General features: G+C 43.1%; 1 protein-coding gene across 1 annotated transcript in view; it reads left to right on the plus strand.

The window, feature by feature from the left end:
• The first annotated feature begins 290 nt into the window (after window positions 1-290).
• LOC308384236 (uncharacterized protein) overlaps window positions 291-22,136 on the plus strand; it is a 352,712-nt gene continuing 330,866 nt past the window's right edge. The window contains exon 1 of the mRNA XM_080862697.1: window positions 291-409. Coding sequence (XP_080718823.1) covers window positions 327-409 — 83 coding nt within the window. The 5' untranslated portion in view covers window positions 291-326. The remainder of the gene's footprint in view (window positions 410-22,136) is intronic.

Here is a 22,136-nt window from a genome sequence, read left to right on the forward strand (position 1 = left end):
TAAAGAAGAAAATGCGCACACCAGCCCACGGAAGAGCCTTTGAGTCAAATATCCAATTAGGTTTGGTCCCTTTAAACAGAGGGTAGCACATGTTCGGGAGCTGGAACGAGTAAACCCTTCATCCAATTCGAATGTGGATACCCTCAAATAAAAAGTGAGAGTCTACACATTATACCCATTTCCATTATATAACTATAATTGAAATATGTTTTAGTAAACAGGTAAAAAAACAAAACTTGGCCCTAACATCATGTCCCAGAGGATTGCAAGTTCGATTCCTGCCTGGGGCGTCTGTATCCAGTAAGGGTCCTAAGACTAGACCCCCTATGCTAAGCGAGCCTACCGCAGACATGAGCGAGACAGATAAATATGAAGGCATGCCAGCTCGGACGTCGCCCGGATCAACAAGGTCCGCGTCAGGTGTTGAGGAACCAGGGCACCCTGACGACAAGTGGGCTACTGGAACAAGAAGGCATCGGTGGGCAAGAGACGAAAACAGGGTGTTGTTGGAATGCTACTACGCAAGTAACCCTGGCGGAAGGGGCTACATGAATGGTGTACTCTCAGTGGCAAGGGAACAATAAGAGAACAGCACCACCAAGGCAGGAGACGAAGCAATACTGGAAGAGCATATGGGAGAAGGACGCAACCCATAACAGTGGCTAGTGGATCTGAGGGCAGACCATAGCGACCTCCCTGAACAGGGTCCAGTAACCATCACAGTGGCAGATATCCAAGAAAGGGTCTCCAGTATGAAGAGTTGGACAGCACCAGGGCCCGACATGGTTCACGTCTACTGGCTGAAGAAGCTGACTGCACTCCACGAGCGTCTGGCAGCACAAATGAACCAGCTGCTAGTTAACGAGAGACACCCGGAATGGCTAACCGAAGGTCGAACAGTCCTGATCCCCAAGGACCCCAAGAAGGGACCGGTCCCATCCAACTACCGACCAATAACCTGCCTCAGTACTACATGGAAGCTCCTGTCAGGCATCATATCGGCTAAGATGAACAGGCACATGGGTCAATACATGAGTGGGGCACAGAAAGGAATTGGCAAGAATACCAGAGGCGCAAAACACCAGCTACTGGTAGACAGAACAGTCAGCCGAGACTGCAAGACCAGACTGACCAACCTGTGCACTGCCTGGATTGATTACAAGAAGGCCTATGACTCAATGCTCCACAGCTGGATACTGGAATGCCTAGAATTGTACAAGATCAACAGGACCCTAAGAGCCTTCATCAGGAACTCAATGGGGATATGGCGTACAACACTAGAGGCCAACTCCAAGCCCATAGCACAAGTCACCATCAAGTGTGGGATCTACCAAGGAGATGCTCTGTCCCCACTGCTGTTCTGCATAGGCCTGAACCCCCTCAGTGAGATCATTAACAAGACTGGCTACGGATACCGACTACGGAACGGAGCAATTGTCAGCCACCTCCTGTACATGGATGACATCAAGCTGTATGCCAAGAGTGAACGAGACATCGATTCACTGATCCACACTACCAGGCTATACAGCAATGACATTGGAATGTCGTTCGGACTGGAGAAGTGTAGTCGGATGGTAACAAAGAGAGGGAAGGTAGTCAGAACTGAGGGGATTGAACTACCAGAAGGCAACATTGCAGACATAGAGGACAGTTACAAGTACCTGGGGATCCCGCAGGCGAATGGGAACCATGAAGAGGCCGCTAGAAAGGCTGCAACCACCAAGTACCTGCAGAGGGTCAGGCAAGTCCTGAGGAGTCAGCTGAACGGTAAGAACAAGATCCGGGCCATCAACACGTACGCCCTGCCCGTGATCAGGTACCCTGCTGGGGTAATAGGCTGGCCAAAGGAGGAGATAGAAGACGCTGACATCAAGACAAGAAAGCTCCTTACCATGCATGGAGGGTTTCACCCCAAGTCCAGCACCCTGAGGCTGTACGCTAAGCGGAAGGAAGGGGGCCGGGGACTGGTGAGTGTCGGCACCACAATCCAGGATGAGACAACGAACATCCAAGAATACATTGGGAAGATGGCCCCAAATGACCGAGTGCTCAGTGAATTCCTCAGGCAGCAGAAACCCAAGAAAGAGGAGGGAGACGAGGAACCATCATGGAAGGACAGGGCCCTGCACGGTATGTACCACCGGCAGATAGAGGAGGTGGCTGATATCCAGAAATCCTACCTGTGGCTGGACAAAGCTGGACTGAAAGACAGCACAGAGGCACTAATCATGGCAGCACAAGAACAAGCTCTGAGTACAAGATCCATAGAGGCTGGGGTCTATTACACTAGGCAAGACCCCAGGTGCAGGCTGTGTAAAGATGCCCCAGAGACAATCCAGCACATAACAGCAGGGTGCAAGATGCTAGCAGGCAAGGCATACATGGAACGCCATAACCAAGTGGCCGGCATAGTGTACAGGAACATCTGTGCCGAGTATAACCTGGAAGTCCCAAGGTCAAAATGGGAGATGCCCCCAAGGGTGGTGGAGAATGAGCGAGCTAAGATCCTGTGGGACTTCCAGATACAGACGGACAAAATGGTGGTGGCTAACCAACCAGACATAGTGGTGGTAGACAAACAGAAGAAGACGGCCGTAGTGATCGATGTAGCGGTTCCGAATGACAGCAATATCAGGCAGAAGGAACACGAGAAGCTGGAGAAATACCAAGGGCTTAGAGAAGAGCTCGAGAGGATGACCAACTGACCAACCTGTGCACTGCCTGGATTGATTACAAGAAGGCCTATGACTCAATGCCCCACAGCTGGATACTGGAATGCCTAGAATTGTACAAGATCAATGGGACCCTAAGAGCCTTCATCAGGAACTCAATGGGGATGTGGCGTACAACACTAGAGGCCAACTCCAAGCCCATAGCACAAGTCACCATCAAGTGCGGGATCTACCAAGGAGATGCTCTGTCCCCACTGCTGTTCTGCATAGGCCTGAACCCCCTCAGTGAGATCATTAACAAGACTGGCTACGGATACCGACTACGGAACGGAGCAGTTGTCAGCCACCTCCTGTACATGGATGACATCAAGCTGTATGCCAAGAGTGAACGAGACATCGATTCACTGATCCACACTACCAGGCTATACAGCAATGACATTGGAATGTCGTTCGGACTGGAGAAGTGTAGTCGGATGGTAACAAAGAGAGGGAAGGTAGTCAGAACTGAGGGGATTGAACTACCAGAAGGCAACATTGCAGACATAGAGGACAGTTACAAGTACCTGGGGATCCCGCAGGCAAATGGGAACCATGAAGAGGCCGCTAGAAAGGCTGCAACCACCAAGTACCTGCAGAGGGTCAGGCAAGTCCTGAGGAGTCAGCTGAATGGTAAGAACAAGATCCGGGCCATCAACACCTACGCCCTGCCTGTGATCAGGTACCCTGCTGGGGTAATAGGCTGGCCAAAGGAGGAGATAGAAGCCACTGACATAAAGACAAGAAAGCTCCTTACCATGCATGGAGGGTTTCACCCCAAGTCCAGCACCCTGAGGCTGTACGCTAAGCGGAAGGAAGGGGGCCGGGGACTGGTGAGTGTCAGCACCACAGTCCAGGATGAGACAACAAACATCCAAGAATACATTGGGAAGATGGCCCCAACTGACCGAGTGCTCAGTGAATTCCTCAGGCAGCAGAAACCCAAGAAAGTGGAGGCAGGCGAGGAACCATCATGGAAGGACAGGCCCCTGCACGGTATGTACCACCGGCAGATAGAGGAGGTGGCTGATATCCAGAAATCCTACCAGTGGCTGGACAAAGCTGGACTGAAAGACAGCACAGAGGCACTAATCATGGCAGCACAAGAACAAGCTCTGAGTACAAGATCCATAGAGGCTGGGGTCTATCACACCAGGCAAGACCCCAGGTGCAGGCTGTGTAAAGATGCCCCAGAGACAATCCAGCACATAACAGCAGGGTGCAAGATGCTAGCAGGCAAGGCATACATGGAACGCCATAACCAAGTGGCCGGCATAGTGTACAGGAACATCTGTGCTGAGTATAACCTGGAAGTCCCGAGGTCAAAATGGGAGATGCCCCCAAGGGTGGTGGAGAATGACCGAGCTAAGATCCTGTGGGACTTCCAGATACAGACGGACAAAATGGTGGTGGCTAACCAACCGGACATAGTGGTGGTAGACAAACAGAAGAAGACGGCCGTAGTGATCGATGTAGCGGTTCCGAATGACAGCAATATCAGGAAGAAGGAACACGAGAAGCTGGAGAAATACCAAGGGCTCAGAGAAGAGCTCGAGAGGATGTGGAGGGTGAAGGTAATGGTGGTCCCCGTGGTAATCGGAGCACTAGGTGCGGTGACTCCCAAGCTAGGCGAGTGGCTCCAGCAGATCCCAGGAATAACATCGGAGATCTCTGTCCAGAAGAGCGCAGTCCTGGGAACAGCTAAGATACTGCGCAGGACCCTCAAGCTCCCAGGCCTCTGGTAGAGGACCCGAGCTTGAAGGATAAACCGCCCGCAGGGGCGTGCTGGGTGTTTATATGTAAAAAACTCTAACTTCAAAGTTTGAAATATGTAAGATGTGTGAGATGTGTGAATTCTTTGAAAAACTAGAAATTATCTACAAATGCCTTAAGTGAAAATGTAATGTTGCATCTATAGAGAAGAAAGAAGAAGAAGCATTCAGTAATTTAAAAATAGGCATTACAGACAGATACAGTTTTAGCACTGCCTGACTATGATAAGCCTTTCTACTTACGTGTAGATAGAGGAGCAGGTTATATGAAAGTTGTGATAACACAGGCATTTGGAGAAAAACAACGCTCGTTAGCATCATTAGTGAAATTTAGACTTGTGTAAATTAGACTCTGTTGCGTCAGGCCTGCCTGCATGTGCAAGCCTGTGTAGCCACAGCAGAGGCAGTAAAAGAGTCAGCTGCACGTATGCAGTCATATGTGCATATGAATTGCACACAGGCCAAAATATAAATATATACACTGGCAGCCAGTTTGTTCTTTCAGCAGTGCACCACTTTGCAAAAATTTGGCATAACAGATGTACGGTCACCTCTACAGGTAACCCAGTGGAACACGGCAGCTTATTAAAAATCTTATTAGAAGTGATCACCTTGCCAAAACAATTGGCACTTTGCAAATGTGCAGCATATCAAAAAAGACAATTTTATTGTCACAAAAGGAAATAATTTTGCAGATCAAGCAGCAAAACAGGCTGCACTATGGGCAGAAATCTGTGCCATCAGAAACTGAATTTGAATAAGTTAAATTTGAATTTGAATTGCTCTGATTGAATCTGAATTGTAACTTGAATAAATGCTTTTGAAAACTGAATTTGAATTAGTCTAATTTGAAATTGAATTTATGGTTTGAAAATGATCATCACTAAATTGAAATTGAATTTTCTATTTTGAAAATGAATTGATATGCTTTGAAACTGCATTTTATCCTTTAAAAATTCAGTTCTCGAATAATTTCAGTTTCACTTCTCACCATTCAATTTCAGTTCTACAATTCAATTTCAGTTCCAAAATTCAGTTTTTTGGAACTTACATCCGGTTCCGGTTCAAGCGCAGATTAATAGAACTACGTTTTACTAGTGGACCGAAAGTGTTACTGACGGGAATCTACAGCGTCTTGAGCTGAATTAAGACTTCAGAAGTCATTCGTCATGTCGAATGACCAGCGGATAAACTCTCAGGTTAATAATAAATGTATTACACGTATAAGAATAAGCGTCATGTTAACAAATGATAACCGTAAGGTAACTTTTATGCTTATTGTAGCTGCTAGCTAAAAACGCTAATTTAGCGTAGTTTGCCCTGAATTCAGCTTTGACAAACAAATATGATCGACTGTTTCTAGTAGAATTCCAAAGTTGTCATCTTGTACCCTCTCAGAGTACCTGCCCGCAGGGGCGTGCTGAGTGTGTGTGTGTGTGTGTGTATATATATATATATATATATATATATATATATATATATATATATATATATATATATATATATATATACAGTGGGGCAAAAAAGTATTTAGTCAGCCACCGATTGTGCAAGTTCCCCCACTTAAAATGATGACAGAGGTCAGTAATTTGCACCAGAGGTACACTTCAACTGTGAGAGACAGAATGTGAAAAAAAAATCCATGAATTCACATGGTAGGATTTGTAAAGAATTTATTTATTATTAGGGTGGAAAATAAGTATTTGGTCACCTCAAACATGGAAAATCTCTGGCTCTCACAGACCTGTAACGTCTTCTGTAAGACGCTTTTCTGTCCCCCACTCGTTACCTGTATGAATGGCACCTGTTTGAACTCATCATCTGTATAAAAGACACCTGTCCACAGCCTCAAACAGTCAGACTCCAAACTCCGCCATGGCCAAGACCAAAGAGCTTTCGAAGGACACCAGGAAAAGTGTTGTAGACCTGCACCAGACTGGGAAGAGTGAATCTACAATAGGCAAGCAGCTTGGTGTGAAAAAATCAATTGTGGGAGCAATCATCAGAAAATGGAAGACATACAAGACCACTGATAATCTCCCACGATCTGGGGCTCCACGCAAGATCTCATCCCGTGGGGTCAAAATGATCATGAGAACGGTGAGCAAAGATCCCAGAACCGCACGGGGGGACCTGGTGAATGACCTGCAGAGAGCTGGGACCAAAGTAACAAAGGTCACCATCAGTAACACACTACAACGGCAGGGAATCAAATCCCGCAGTGCCAGACGTGTTCCGCTGCTGAAGCCAGTGCATGTCCAGGCCCATCTGAAGTTTGCCAGTGAGCACATGGATGATACAGCAGAGGATTGGGAGAATGTCATGTGGTCAGATGAAACCAAAGTAGAACTTTTTGGTATAAACTCAACTCGTCGTGTTTGGAGGACGAAGAATACTGAGTTGCATCCCAAGAACACCATACCTACTGTGAAGCATGGGGGTGGAAACATCATGCTATGGGGCTGTTTTTCTGCCAAGGGGACAGGACGACTGATCCGTGTTAAGGACAGAATGAATGGGGCCATGTATCGTGAGATTTTATGCCGAAACCTCCTTCCATCAGTGAGAACTTTGAAGATGAAACGAGGCTGGGTCTTCCAACATGACAATGATCCAAAACACACCGCCCGGGCAACAAAGGAGTGGCTCCGTAAGAAGCATTTGAAAGTCCTGGAGTGGCCTAGCCAGTCTCCAGACCTCAACCCCATAGAAAATCTGTGGCGGGAGTTGAAAGTCCGTGTTGCTCGGCGACAGCCCCAAAACATCACTGCTCTCGAGAAGATCTGCAGGAGGAATGGGCCAAAATACCAGCTACTGTGTGTGCAAACCTGGTAAAGACCTATAGTAAACGTTTGACCTCTGTTATTGCCAACAAAGGTTATGTTACAAAGTATTGAGTTGTATTTTTGTTATTGACCAAATACTTATTTTCCACCCTAATTTACGAATAAATTCTTTACAAATCCTACCATGTGGATTCATGGATTTTTTTTTCACATTCTGTCTCTCACAGTTGAAGTGTACCTCTGGTGCAAATTACTGACCTCTGTCATCATTTTAGGTGGGGGAACTTGCACAATCGGTGGCTGACTAAATACTTTTTTGCCCCACTGTATATATATATACAGTGTTGGGGAGTAACGGAATACATGTACCGCCGTTACGTATTTAAAATACAAAATATGAGTAACTGTATTCCGTTACAGTTACCGTTTAAAAAGGTGGTATTTAGAATACAGTTACTTTGTTGAAATAAATGGATTACACTGCGGTACTTTCCTGTTTCATATTGTCGCGGGTCAGGACTGTTTGGGTTTTGTTTGACAGCTACGCTCTGTTGTTCCAGGTGGCAGCGTTACGGTTGCCATGGTTACAGGGCGACGCTCTCTCTCTCTCTCTCTCTCTCTCTCTCTCTCTCTCTCTGCGACTGTGTGTTTCCTGGGTGAGAGAGCGCCTTTTCGTTGTTGTTGTTGTTGTTGTGCTTAGCTAACAGGCAGAATGCTACAAGCATAGCTCTAAAGAATGTAGCATCATGGGCAGTGTAGTCCGTGTTGCAGGGAGAATGGACTGCCATACACGTTATGGGTCTGTGAGCGCGAGGAGGGAGAAAAAGGGTAGTGGAAAGGTACGAGTTGTCATCGAGGAAAAACGGGAGCTGGAAGCATGTAAATATAATAATAACCACTGCAGCCAAGAAGAGTGCCTGACGAGCCCAGTTGTAAGTAAGCTATTAAGACTCGACTGTACACCGTGTTCGTGTTTTCCTCCGAAAACAATAAGTTCCGTTGGAGCAGTCTTTCAACGCCTCTCTCTGTCTCTCGCAAGAAAAGTTGACCCACACAACAAAGTAAAGCTATTTTTCGGCTACGAGCCGACAGGGACCCCGCCATATTAGTCAGAGGTCCCTTTACTACAGTTCGGAGTCGCGGACCTTCAGTAACAGTAATAAATCACACAGCACAGTACATGATAATATATTATTGATATATATATAATATATATATTGATATATTATAAAAGCATGATAATATATTAAGTAATCCAAAGTATTCAGAATACGTTACTGTCATTGAGTAACGTAACGGAATACGTTACAGAATACATTTTGGGGGATGAATTCTGTATTCTGTAATGGAATACATTTTAAAAGTAACCTTCCCAACAATATATATATATATATATATATACACATATATATATATATATATATATATATATATATATATATATATATATATATATATATATATATATATATATACATATATATCCTGTATATATATATACATATATATCCTGTATATATATATATATATATATATATATATCCTGTGTATATATATATACTGTATATGTAAGTGCATGTAACACTTCCACATTTTTTAAAGGAGCCTTGTGTGATTTAGCTCTTTGTATTTTTTTTCTGCACAGACAGAGGCCACTGCCGTGTTTTTGTGTTTTGTATTTTATTTCATTTCCTTTATTCCTCGTATTGTATTGGTGCATCTTTGTTTAATCGGTTATTCTGTTACTTTGCCACGTTACCTCTCATGCTGTCGATGTTCAGTACAAGTCCATATGGCCGGTATTTGACAAAAGTAAAGGTCAAAGGACATTTTTGTTTATTCAGTCGTCATTGACAATAAAACTACACATTAAGAACCCAAGTAATTGTGTCCTGTGTGGCTAACCATTTCCCAGGCTACATAATTCAATTCAATTCAATTCAATTTTATTTATATAGCGCCAAATCACAACATAAGTCGCCTCAAGGCGCTTCATAGATACAGAGAAAAACCCAACAATCATATGACCCCCTATGAGCAAGCACTTTGGCAACAGTGGGAAGGAAAAACTCCCTTTTAACAGGAAGAAACCTCCGGCAGAACCAGGCTCAGGGAGGGGCGGCCATCTGCTGCGACCGGTTGGGGTGAGAGAAGGAAGACAGGATAAAAGACATGCTGTGGAAGAGAGACAGAGGTTAATAACAGATATGATTCAATGCAGAGAGGTCTGTTAATACATAGTGAGTGAGAAAGGTGACTGGAAAGGAAAAACTCAATGCATCATGGGAATCCCCCGGCAGCCTATGTCTATTGCAGCATAACTAAGGGAGGATTCAGGGTCACCTGGTCCAGCCCTAACTATATGCTTTAGCAAAAAGGAAAGTTTTAAGCCTAATCTTGAAAGTAGAGATAGTGTCTGTCTCCTGAATCCAAACTGGAAGCTGGTTCCACAGAAGAGGGGCCTGAAAACTGAAGGCTCTCCCTCCCATTCTACTTTTAAATATAAATATATACTTTTAAACATATTTCTAGAAATGAGAGCTGCTCCATCCAAAGTGGGATGGATGCCGTCTCTCCTAACAAGAAGCCAAAACAGGAGAAATATGCTCTCTCTTTCTAGTCCCTGTCAGTACTCTTGCTGCAGCATTTTGGATTAGCTGAAGGCTTTTCAGTGAGTTTTTTGGACATCCTGATAATAATGAATTACAGTAGTCCAGCCTGGAAGTAATAAATGCATGAACTAGTTTTTCAGCGTCACTCTGAGACAGGATATTTCTAATTTTAGAGATGTTGCGCAAATGGAAGAACGCAGTCTTACATATTTGTTTAATATGTGCATTGAAGGACATGTCCTGGTCAAAAATGACTCCAAGGTTCCTCACAGTGTTACTGGAGGCCAAGGTAATGCCATCCAGAGTAAGAATCTGGTTAGATACCATATTTCTAGGCTTTTCAGGGCCGAGTACAATAACCTCAGTTTTATCTGAATTAAGAAGCAGAAAGTTAGCGGCCATCCAGGTCTTTATGTCTTTAAGACATTGCCGCAGTTTAACTAATTGGTGTGTGTTATCTGGCTTCATGGACAGATAGAGCTGGGTGTCATCTGCATAGCAGTGTAAATGTATGCTATGTCTTCTAATGATACTGCCTAAGGGAAGCATGTATAATGTAAACAGAATTGGTCCTAGCACTGAACCCTGTGGAACTCCATAATTAACCTCAGTGTGTGAAGAGGACTCTCCATTTACATGCACAAATTGGAGTCTATTAGATAGATATGATACAAACCACTGCAGTGCAGTACCTGTAATACCTACAGCATGTTCTAATCGCTCTAATAGGATATTATGGTCGACAGTATCGAATGCTGCACTAAGGTCTAGCAGGACAAGCACAGAGATGAGTCCACTGTCAGAGGCCATAAGAAGATCATTTGTAACCTTCACTAAAGCTGTTTCTGTGCTGTGATGAGCTCTGAAACCTGACTGAAACTCTTCAAATAAACCATTCCTCTGCAGATGATCTGTTAGCTGTTTGACAACTACGCTTTCAAGGATTTTTGATATGAAAGGAAGGTTGGAGATTGGCCTATAATTAGCTAAGACTGCTGGGTCTAGAGATGGCTTTTTGAGTAAAGGTTTAACTACAGCTAGCTTGAAGGCCTGTGGTACATAGCCGATCATTAGAGATACTGTAGGTTGATCATATTTAAGATCGAAGAATTAATTAATGGCAGGACTTCTTTGAGCAGTTTTGTAGGAATGGGGTCTAAAAGACACGTTGATGGTTTGGAGGAAGTAATTATTGAAGTTAACTCAGAAAGATCAATTAGAGAAAAAGAGTCTAACTTAACATCAATGGTACTAAGAGTAGCTGTAGATAATATTACATCTGTGGGATGATTACTGGTAATTTTTTCTCTAATGATAAAAATTTTATTTGTGAAGAAGTTCATGAAGTCATTACTAGTTAACGTTAAAGGGATTGTTGGCTCAAAAGAGCTCTGACTTTTTGTCAGCCTGGCTACAGTGCTGAAGAGAAACCTGGGGTTGTTCTTATTTTCTTCAATCAGTGATGAATAGTAAGATGTTCTGGCTTTGCGGAGGGCTTTCTTATAAAGCAGCAAACTATTTCTCCAGGCTAAATGATGATCCTCTAAATTTGTGACACGCCATTTCCTCTCCAGATTACGAGTCATCTGCTTTAGGGTACGTGTTTGAGAATTATACCACGGAGTCAGGTACTTCTGATTAGAGACCTTAGTTTTCACAGGAGCTACAGTATCCAGAGTCGTACGTAGTGAGGAGGTGAAATTATTAACAAGATAATCGACTTCTGTTGGGGTAGCGTTCAGATAGCTGCTCTGCTCTATGTTGGTTCAGGGCATTGAAGATGATAACAGTGGGTGGATTATATTCTTAAACTTAGTTACAGCGCTTTCAGAAAGACATCTACTGTGATAAAGTCTACTCTCCACCGCTGTGTAATCAATTATTGTAAATGTAAATGTTATCAGGAAATGATCAGACAGGAGAGGGTTTTCAGGAAACACTGTTAAATGTTCAGTTTCTATGCCATATGTTAAAACAAGATCTAGAGTGTGATTAAAGTGGTGGGTGGGTTCTTTTACATTTTGAGAGAAACCAATTGAGTCTAATAACAGATTAAATGCCATGTTGAGGCTGTCATTTTTAGCATCTACATGGATGTTAAAATCACCCACAATAATTATTTTATCTGAGCTGAGAACTAAATCAGATAAAAAGTCTGAGAAATCAGACAGAAACTCTGTGTAAGGCCCAGGTGGACGATAGATGATAACAAGTAAGACTGGTTTCTGAGTTTTACAGCTGGGGTGGACGAGGCTAAGCATCAGGCTTTCAAATGAATTAAAAGTCTGTCTTGGTCTTTCATTAATTAATAGGCTGGTGTGAAAAATTGCTGCCACACCGCCCCCGCGGCCTGTGCTTCAAGATTTCTGGTAGTTAGAATGACTCGGGGGTGTTGATTCATTTAAACTAACATAATCGTCCTGCTGCAACCAGGTTTCTGTAAGGCAGAGTAAATCAATTTGTTGATCAATTATTAAGTCATGTACTAACAGAGACTTGGAGGAGAGAGACCTAATATTTAATAATCCACATTTCACTGTTTTACTCTTTGGTTCAGATGTGGATACTGTATTGTTCTTTCTTTGTAATTGTTTATGTTTAAGTTGTTTGTTGATGGTTTTTAGTTTGTTTTTTGTCTGTTTGGGAGCTGACACAGTCTCTATGGAGATGGGGTTTTGTTTTGGGGGGGGGGGGGGGGGGGGGTAGCAGGAGGAGAGAAGTTGCAGAGAGGCGTGTAAGACTGCAACTCTGCTTCCTGGTCCCAACTCTGGATAGTCATATAGAATAGAATAGAATAGAATTCAACTTTATTGATATTGCTCATGCACAGGTACAGGGCAACGAAATGCAGTTTGCATCCATCCAGAAGTGCTTTAGTGATATAGATATATTACAATATATATTAGCAATAATATAGATATGTGAGTATATTACAGAAATGGGTCTATTATGGTATGTTATAATGTACACGGTATGAAGTATGTTGTGAATATTCTATAACTATAAGTATGTACAGGCTGTGAACAGGATATAAATATGAAAAAATATACAGAATATGAAATAAATAACTTTACAGAATCTGAGATATACAGTTATACAGAAATGTGAACTATGCAAGTTGTAAACAGTTGTAGGATTAAAGATTATCGAATGTACAGAATGATTATTTACACAGAGCTATACAGTAGTGCAGTTAAGATAAGTGCAGTTAAGATAAGTGAGGGTGTATATTTTGGGGGGTTTAATAAATTTGTCCATATTTCTAGAAATGAGAGCTGCTCCATCCAAAGTGGGATGGATGCCGTCTCTCCTAACAAGACCAGGTTTCCTCCAGAAGGTTTGCCAATTATCTATGAAGCTGTTGAGCTAGTTAATAGGTATGCCCTCGTTGTCATCTGTTGTGATTTTATTTTGAAAGGATGCTTCCTGTTATGCTGCAGAGTGCACGCGAGAGTTCAATAATAAAAACTAAGTGTTGTTCCGGTGAAAAGCCGATGCCCCACGTGTGATTATTCCTCCGTCTAGACAATATAAGTATCTTCAATATTCATGCAGATTCCGCTGGAAGACCCGTCTCTGCTAACAGGTTATGGGCCCAGGAAAACATTGAAGCTACGCCAGGGGAAAGTTTACCACCAGAAAAGTCGCAAAGTACAGCGTGTTCGGTGAGGGCTAGCGTGCTAAGTTAGCACCATGAATAAGCGTGCTGGTGAACCCAGTGGCCGATGGGCAAGGTTGGTTTTTGACGGAGATGAGAAGAATTATGAACTGTGGGAGACAAAATTTTTGGGACATCTTAGATTACAAGGTCTAAAAGACACAATATTGAAAAGTGATGACGACGATGAGGACGACGAAGATAAGAATGCCCAGGCCTATGCAGAGTTAATACAGTTCCTGGATGATAAGAGTTTATCGCTCGTGATGAGAGAAGCTGCCGATGATGGACGCGAGGCACTGAAAATTTTAAGAGACTATTATGCAGGAAAAGGTAAACCAAGAATTATCAGCCTTTATACCGAACTGACTTCTCTGAAGAAAGCAAGCAGTGAGAGCGTCACGGAGTACATCATACGCGCAGAGACATTTATTACAGCCCTGAGAAATGCTGGAGAGACACTTAGTGATGGTCTGCTTGTAGCGATGGTGTTAAAAGGTTTACCAGAAACATTTAAACCTTTTTCCGTTCACATTACGCAAAGTGAATCAGAAATCAAGTTTGCGGAATTTAAAACGAAACTCCACAGCTATGAGGACACTGAGAAAATGCGCTTAATGGAACAAGAGGATAACATCATGAAGGCGAGAGTGCAACCCAGCGTGAGACCCGCAGCAGCTGCTAATGACCACAGGAGAGACATGTCAGACATAGTCTGTTTTAAGTGTGGCCAACGGGGACACAAGGCCAGAGCATGCCGCTACAGACAGTGGTGCGGTCACTGTAGGAGCAACACCCATCGAGAGTCGACTTGCAGGAGACGACAACGGAATGATGAAGCACGCATAGCCTCGGAGGAGGGCGACAACGCAGAGAGCGACGACACCTATGTCTTCCGGATGAGCGATGACTACGCGGCACCTCAACAGCCACAAGACATCAGGACCAAAGGCCTAATGGTGGATACTGGCGCAACATCACACATCCTGAATGATAAAACAGCGTTCAAGAAATTTAATGACGACTTCCAGCCGGGAACGCACTGTGTGGAATTAGCTGATGGCACCAGGTGTAAAGGAGTGGCTGAAGGCAGAGGAGATGCAGAGGTGTGCTTGATTGACAGCAGAGGGAGACAGTGTAAAACAACACTGAAAGACGCCCTATGCATTCCCTCATTTCCACAGAATATCTTCTCTGTGAGAGCGGCCACCACGAACGGAGCCACTATCATCTTTAAGAAAGGAAGGAACGTCCTTCAACACAGAGACGGTACAAAGTTTCACATCCATGAGCACAACAGACTTTATTACCTTGAGACTGTAAGTGAGTACGATGATAAGTGTAATAATTGTTTTGATGTGCAGACATGGCATGAAATTTTGGGACATTGCAATCATAGTGACATTCTGAAGCTACAAAATGTGGTTGAAGGTATGAAAATCAAAGGGAAAACTGACAAAGAAAGTTTGAACTGTGAGGTGTGTATTCAGGGAAAATTTGTCCAGACTAGGAATAGAAACCCTGACAGGAGAGCTGAGAAACCTCTCGAGCTGGTACATACGGATCTAGCAGGGCCGATAGATCCAGAATCACGAGATGGACACAGATATGCATTATTGTTTACCGATGACTTTTCCGGTGCAGTATTTGTATATTTTCTCAAAAACAAAAGTGAAACAATGCAAGCAACTGAAATCTTTTTGGCCGATACAGCCCCACTCGGGAAGGTAAAGTGTATCAGGTCAGACAACGGCACAGAGTTCATGGCAAAGAGTTACCAGGTATTGTTAAACAAACATGGAATAAGACATGAAACTTCAGCCCCATATTCCCCTCACCAGAATGGTACAGCGGAACGTGGCTGGAGAACACTTTTTGATATGGGGAGGTGCATGCTTATCGAGAGTGCCATACCAAAGGAATTATGGACGTATGCAGTTCAAACAGCGGCTATCGTGAGAAACAGATGCTTTAACAACCGGACAGGGCAGACACCTTACTTTTTGCTGACTGGGCGGAAGCCCAATCTATCCAGAATGCGAAAGTTTGGGTGTGAGTGTTATGCTTACAAGCAAAACAAGGGTAAGCTGGATTCTAAGTGTACAAAAGGGATTTTTGTAGGCTACGACAAAAACAGTCCAGCATACAAGGTTTATTTCCCAGACAGCGCCAAAGTGCAAAAGTTTAGGCTGGTTAAGTTTGTAACCAAACACAATGAGGAAAAGCAAACGCAAACTGATACGACATCTGAGGATGAAGACATACAGGTGAGGGAGAGACCAAACGTGAACAGGGAAAGCCCCAGTACCAGTTCACAGGAACCAGATACTGACAACCAACCAGAAGTGAACAGTCAGATGCCACTTAGTGATGAGACTGAAAACTCCAGAAGGTATCCTTCTAGAACAAGAAAGAAACCAGATTATCTAAATGAATATGAGTCAGGAGAAGACATTGATGATCAAGTGCTGACTAACATAGACTACTGTTACAGACTGATAAGTAACTCACCCGTGACATTCAGTGAAGCTGCAAGGTCACCCAACTCTAGAGAGTGGAAAGCAGCTATGGATGAAGAAATGCAATCCTTAAAAGAGAACAACACCTTTACCCTAACAATCTTACCTGAGGGAAAGAAAGCAGTGGGGGGTAGATGGGTATATGTGAAGAAAAACAGTGGTGATGGATCAGAAAAATATAAAGCACGGTACGTAGCTAAAGGTTACAACCAGTGTTTTGGGATAGACTATGATGAAACTTTTTCTCCGACTGCTAACCTGACAAGCATAAGAGTATTGATGCAGTGTGCAATACAAGAAAACCTGATTTTGCATCAGATGGATGTAAAAACCGCATACTTGCATGCACCAATAGATTTTGAAGTGTATGTTGAGCAGCCAGAAGGCTATGAAGTAAAAGGAAAAACAGATGAGAAAGTGGTCTACAAGCTGGAAAAGTCACTTTATGGGCTTAAACAGTCAGGCCGAAACTGGAACAGGACATTACATGACTATTTGATAGAGAACGGTTTCATGCAGAGTCCTGTAGATCATTGTGTTTACACAAGGAAAACAGGAAAAGAAAAAGTGATCATGATCATATGGGTTGATGATATTATTATTGCAGCCAGTGATGAAAGGGTTTTGAAAACTGTGAAGGAAATGCTAACTGCAAGATTCAAAATGAAAGATATGGGGAAACTCAAACATTTTCTTGGTATTGATTTTGAGCAAACCCAAGATTGTGTAAAAATGTTACAAGAGAGATATGTAGAAAACATACTGGAAAGATTTCAAATGCAAGACTGTAAACCAAGATCAACTCCTTGTGAACAAAGGTTGAACTACAATGATGATGCTGAGAAAATGAACAATGTCAGAATGTACAGAGAGGCAGTAGGTAGCCTTATTTACTTGACCTCTTGCACACGACCAGATTTGAGTTTTGTTGTAAGTAAGCTGTCACAGCACTTCAAAGAACCAGCTGTGGAACATTGGACTACTGTGAAACATGTTCTAAGGTACCTGAAACAATCAAAAGACAAGACATTGTGCTACAGGAAAAGTGACAAAGATTTGAGAGTACAAGGTCACAGTGACTCAGACTGGGCTGCGGATGTGACTGACAGGAGGAGTACTACAGGTTACTGCGTAAGCCTGAATGAAGGAGGTACTTTGGTGTCATGGCGAACAAAGAAGCAGCCAACTGTTGCCTTGTCAACTTGTGAAGCAGAGTACATAGCTTTGGCAGCAACAACACAAGAATGTTTGTACTTGACACAACTGTTGCAAAGCATGTATGAGCATCAAAAGAGACTGCCAAAGATTTTTGAGGACAATCAAGGGACTATTGCATTGGCAAAGAATCCTGTTAACAGACAGAGGTGTAAGCATATCCATATCATATATCATTTTGTGAGATCAACAGTTAATGCTGGAAATTTGATATTGGAGTATTGTCCGACAGGTCTGATGGTGGCCGATGTTATGACAAAGCCAGCAACAAAGGGGAAGTTATTGAAGTTTGAGAAATATATGTTTGGAGTGTAAACAAATAGTAAAGAAAAACTGTTTCTTTTGGAATGCATGTAAAGCTGACAACGTGAGTGCAAGTGGGGGTGTTGAGCTAGTTAATAGGTATGCCCTCGTTGTCATCTGTTGTGATTTTATTTTGAAAGGATGCTTCCTGTTATGCTGCAGAGTGCACGCGAGAGTTCAATAATAAAAACTAAGTGTTGTTCCGGTGAAAAGCCGATGCCCCACGTGTGATTATTCCTCCGTCTAGACAATATAAGTATCTTCAATATTCATGCAGATTCCGCTGGAAGACCCGTCTCTGCTAACAGAAGCCCACATCGTTTCTGGGACACCACTCAGACAGCCAGCAATTTAAGGAGAACATGCGGCTAAACATGTCACTCCTGGTCTGATTGGGGAGGGGACCAGAGAAAGCTACAGAGTCCGACATTGTTTTGGCAAAGTTGCACACCAATTCAATATTGATTTTAGTGACCTCCGATTGGCGTAACCGGGTGTCATTACTGCCGACGTGAATTATGATCTTACTGAATTTACGTTTACCCTTAGCCAGCAGTTTTAAATTTCCTTCAATGTCGCCTGCTCTGGCCCCTGGAAGACAATTGACTATGGTTGCCGGTGTCTCTAGCTTCACATGTCTGAGAACAGAATCACCAATTACCAGAGTTTGACCCCCGGCGGGTGTGTCGCCGAGTGGGGAAAAACGGTTAGACACATGAACGGGTTGGTGGTGTACCTGGGGCTTCTGTTTAGGACTATGCTTCCTCCTCACCGTGACCCAGCCTCCCTCTTTCCCCAGCTGCTTGGGGTCTGCCGGGGAACAGCTAGCGGGGCCTACGCTATCTTCGGCTGCACCAGCTACAGGGGCCTGGCTAGCTATGGGTGAATGAAGGGTGCGAAGCCGAGTCTCCAATTCAGTAATCCTGGCCTCCAGCGCTGTAAATATGCTACATTTGTTACAGATATCATTACTGCTAAAGGAGGCCGAGGAGTAACTAAACATCTGACACAATGAGCAAGAAAGTGCAGGAGGGACAGGTGAAGTAGCCATTGTGTTAACGAGTCGGCTACGAGCTAAGCTAAGCTAGCGAAACAGTACAGAGACAGTGAGTGAATACTTTGGCTATAAATTAGGTAGTGAGTACACAGAAAGTGTGCTTCGGATGAAGCACGTGAAGATTATACTATGAAAGAAGAATGTATCTAAAAGTTGTTAATTAAATTGCTAAGCAAATAAGCTACTCAGAAACACCACTGTGTTTGAGCAGGAACAGGAAGTGATACTCTACCGCAGAGCGAGCGAACACCAAGTGACAGCGCCACCAAGGTACTGGAGCTCAGCCCACAAATATGTTGGCATTATTATATTTAATATGTTGGCATTATTACATTTGGTTCAATGCGCAATGTATAAAAAAAAAGTACGAGCTTTGAAAACTGTTTCTGATAGAATGAAGAGTAGACCGATATATTAAATATTCCTTTATTGGGTGAGAAAATCATACCATGTCAAACTGCTTTAAGTCATACAGAATAGATATCAGAGCCTTAAACAGGCTGACTTCTGCTAAATGAGTCAAACTGGGCAGAAAGTATACAAACACATAACATCCTTATAGAATATGATGTAACACTATAGATCAACTTACCTCAGACTATGTAAAGCATATAAATAATTACAGCAATATGATGCAACAAACACAGCAGTACTACTAATCCAAAATACTCAAAGCTTCATAGAACTGAAACAAACATTTATTTTTAGGTCCATTCTGCTGCTGATACATACTTTAGGTTTCTGAACATTAAACTTGTTTCTGTCATGGTCCTGGGTCGGTGACCCAGCGCTTTAAGTTTATTATTATCATTTTCTAGTTTATTATTATGATGATTATTATTGTTTGAGTTCTCTTCGGTCTGCCTCTGAGTCTGCGTCTGTATCTCTGTCTGTCTTTGGTGTCACCCCGTCTGTTTGTGAATCTCTGTTCAGTTCAGCGTCTTGTCTGGTTCCCTGTGTCTGAGCTTCCTGTTTTATTGTGAAGGTCTGTGTCTTATGTGAGTGTGATCAATTTACTATTCCCCTGTCTCGTCAGCTGTAATTGCTCCCAGCTGTGTCTCCCTCCTGTGGCCCATTCCCTGATTACTCCCAGTGTATTTAAGCCCTGTGTTTTCCTGTGCTCTCTGTCGTGTCGTCTGTTTAACTTCATGTCTGTCTGTGTTTCTCTGTGAATCTCCCGTGTAGTCTACATTTTTCCATGTTTCTTCGTGTCTCTCTGCTCCTCGCTCCATGTCCTCCATTTTGTATTAGTTTTCCCAGGTTAGGTTTATGTTCGGTTCTGCCCACGCCTTAGGTTTTGTGCACTGTAAATAAAACCCACTTGCACCTCCCCCATTGTCTGCTATTGGATCCTCCTTTCTCACCCTCCACACGACTGCTGCCCCAGCCGTGACAGTTTCTGCCTTTCATAGTGTTTAACTTGAAGGCCCTGAGTACTTTCTCCCACAATGAAAACACTGGAATGATAAAATATTTTGAACATTACCTAATAAGACTGATTCAGGACAGACAATTAGTTATTTTAAACTTTTCTAGCAGTCCTTCACAAACAGGGAACAGTCTGTCTATTCTCTATCTGTCAGCTGCTGCTGGCTCTTCCTCCTCCTCTTCCTCACACACTGCTGAGTTTGTCCTGGTGGATCATCAGGGGTGCAAAGCCTCACAGATGATGTGCAGCAGTGGGTCCCTCAGTCTGTCCTCAATCTGGACACTTGCAGTTGTCACACATGGAAATCAAATGTGTGATAAGCTGCAGGATTCAAACACAAGTGTAACTTATAAATACATGTTCATACTTTTATTACACAATCAGAGAGAAAGAAACAGAGAGAGAGTGCAGGACAGACAGGTGACAGTCTCAGGTGTAGACACTGCTACAAAACAGCACAAGAGAAGGAAGATTTAGTGTTTGTGTTATTTCGAGTGCTCAACAAGAAGAGTTCCCAGCTGGTACAGTCGACACATGTGTGACTCCTGTGATTAAAGCATCTTTCTTTCAGCTTAACGAGTGAACCGTCAGCTCGTTCAAACACACGTTAAAGTCCGTTTGGCTTGACACCACCGAACAGAGGCAGCAATATAACATAGCTAACATTAACAGTGCAGTGGATCCTGCTTGTGCCGCGATAGGTCGGCAGCCTTATGAAATTTCCCCTTGTGGGACTAATAAAGGTATATCAATCAGTCAATCAATCAATATTAGGACTGCAAACCAAGCAGCATTCACTGACTTTCAGCTTGTTGTGTTTGTGGATATATGACTGACTTTAATTATCCATAAAACCATCACGTTCTCTGTAAGATTAGGGCCAACTATATATATATTTTTTGAAGTAGAGGCTTTAAAACCAAGTTAACACTAAAAGTACACACATCACTAATGTCACATAACTTTTCCGACATGTGGCCAACAGTAATGTTTTAATGTTCTTCATTATTAAACATTCGCACATAAATAAGTAGTGATGGGTACCGGTATCCGGTGCCATTATGTCCGCTTTGAAAAAAGCGGTCGGATAAAACCTAAACAATACCCATCCCTATAAATAAGTGACATCATATTCAGTACTTACTTTTGACAGTTCACTCTTCGGCCGCTCCCTTCTGTCGTCTGCCGTATTTTGCGGCAAAATTATCCACACCCACCGCCGCGCTATGGATTGTGGGATATATGGGACCACGAAGAGTACACCGGACCACGCTTGATATTTGGGGAAATCAACGGCGCATTTGGAGTATCCATTTGAAGTACACTTCGAATTGGGACAGCTGTCGCCGCGTGGCGGTGACATAATCGCACTCAAAATGCGTACTTCAAGCATGCGGTCTCAGCCTGTGACACCTGTGCTGTAATTGTGGTTAACTTCTGCCTTCTGTCTATCAGCATTGCACATGCACGAAGGACATCCTGTTTGTACAATAATCCAGTCTAGAAATAATAGATTCATTACCACGTTTTTCAGCATCACTCTGGACAGACAGGATATTTCTAATACTTTTAATATTGATATTTTTCCATTTTAGAGATATTGTGCAAATGTAAGAAAGAATTCTCACTCCATGGACTTGTTGCCACTGATTTCAGTATATGTCTTCTCTCTTCCCTGTTTCTTAGCGGGTTAAACATGAGCTAAAGGCGAGAGCCTAAAAACCGGCTCAGGGGAAAATTTAGGTAACACGTCACTTTGTATGAAACAAAAAGAATCACTAGAGGTTCACAACAACCTATGAAACTACACTGTGAGATACTACCAGTAGTACTAACAAAAATGCTATGAACATTTCTATAAGTCACTTTAATACCAAGAGTACAAAGAATCACAAGAATACACTGGATTTTCTAAACTATGAGTGTTTGTTTCAGCTGTTTGATCAAAGACTGCTGTCCTGAAAGAGCAGGCATCCAAAATTAAAGTTTTCCCTCTTTATAGGACACTTGCAAACACTGGACAGCTGCTTCATCCAGCCATGCTTCACAAAACCCAAGACATTTACATCTAGAACAA

Source organism: Rhamphochromis sp. 'chilingali', assembly GCF_963969265.1.
Source record: "Rhamphochromis sp. 'chilingali' genome assembly, chromosome: 17".
Classification (NCBI taxonomy): domain Eukaryota; kingdom Metazoa; phylum Chordata; class Actinopteri; order Cichliformes; family Cichlidae; genus Rhamphochromis; species Rhamphochromis sp. 'chilingali'.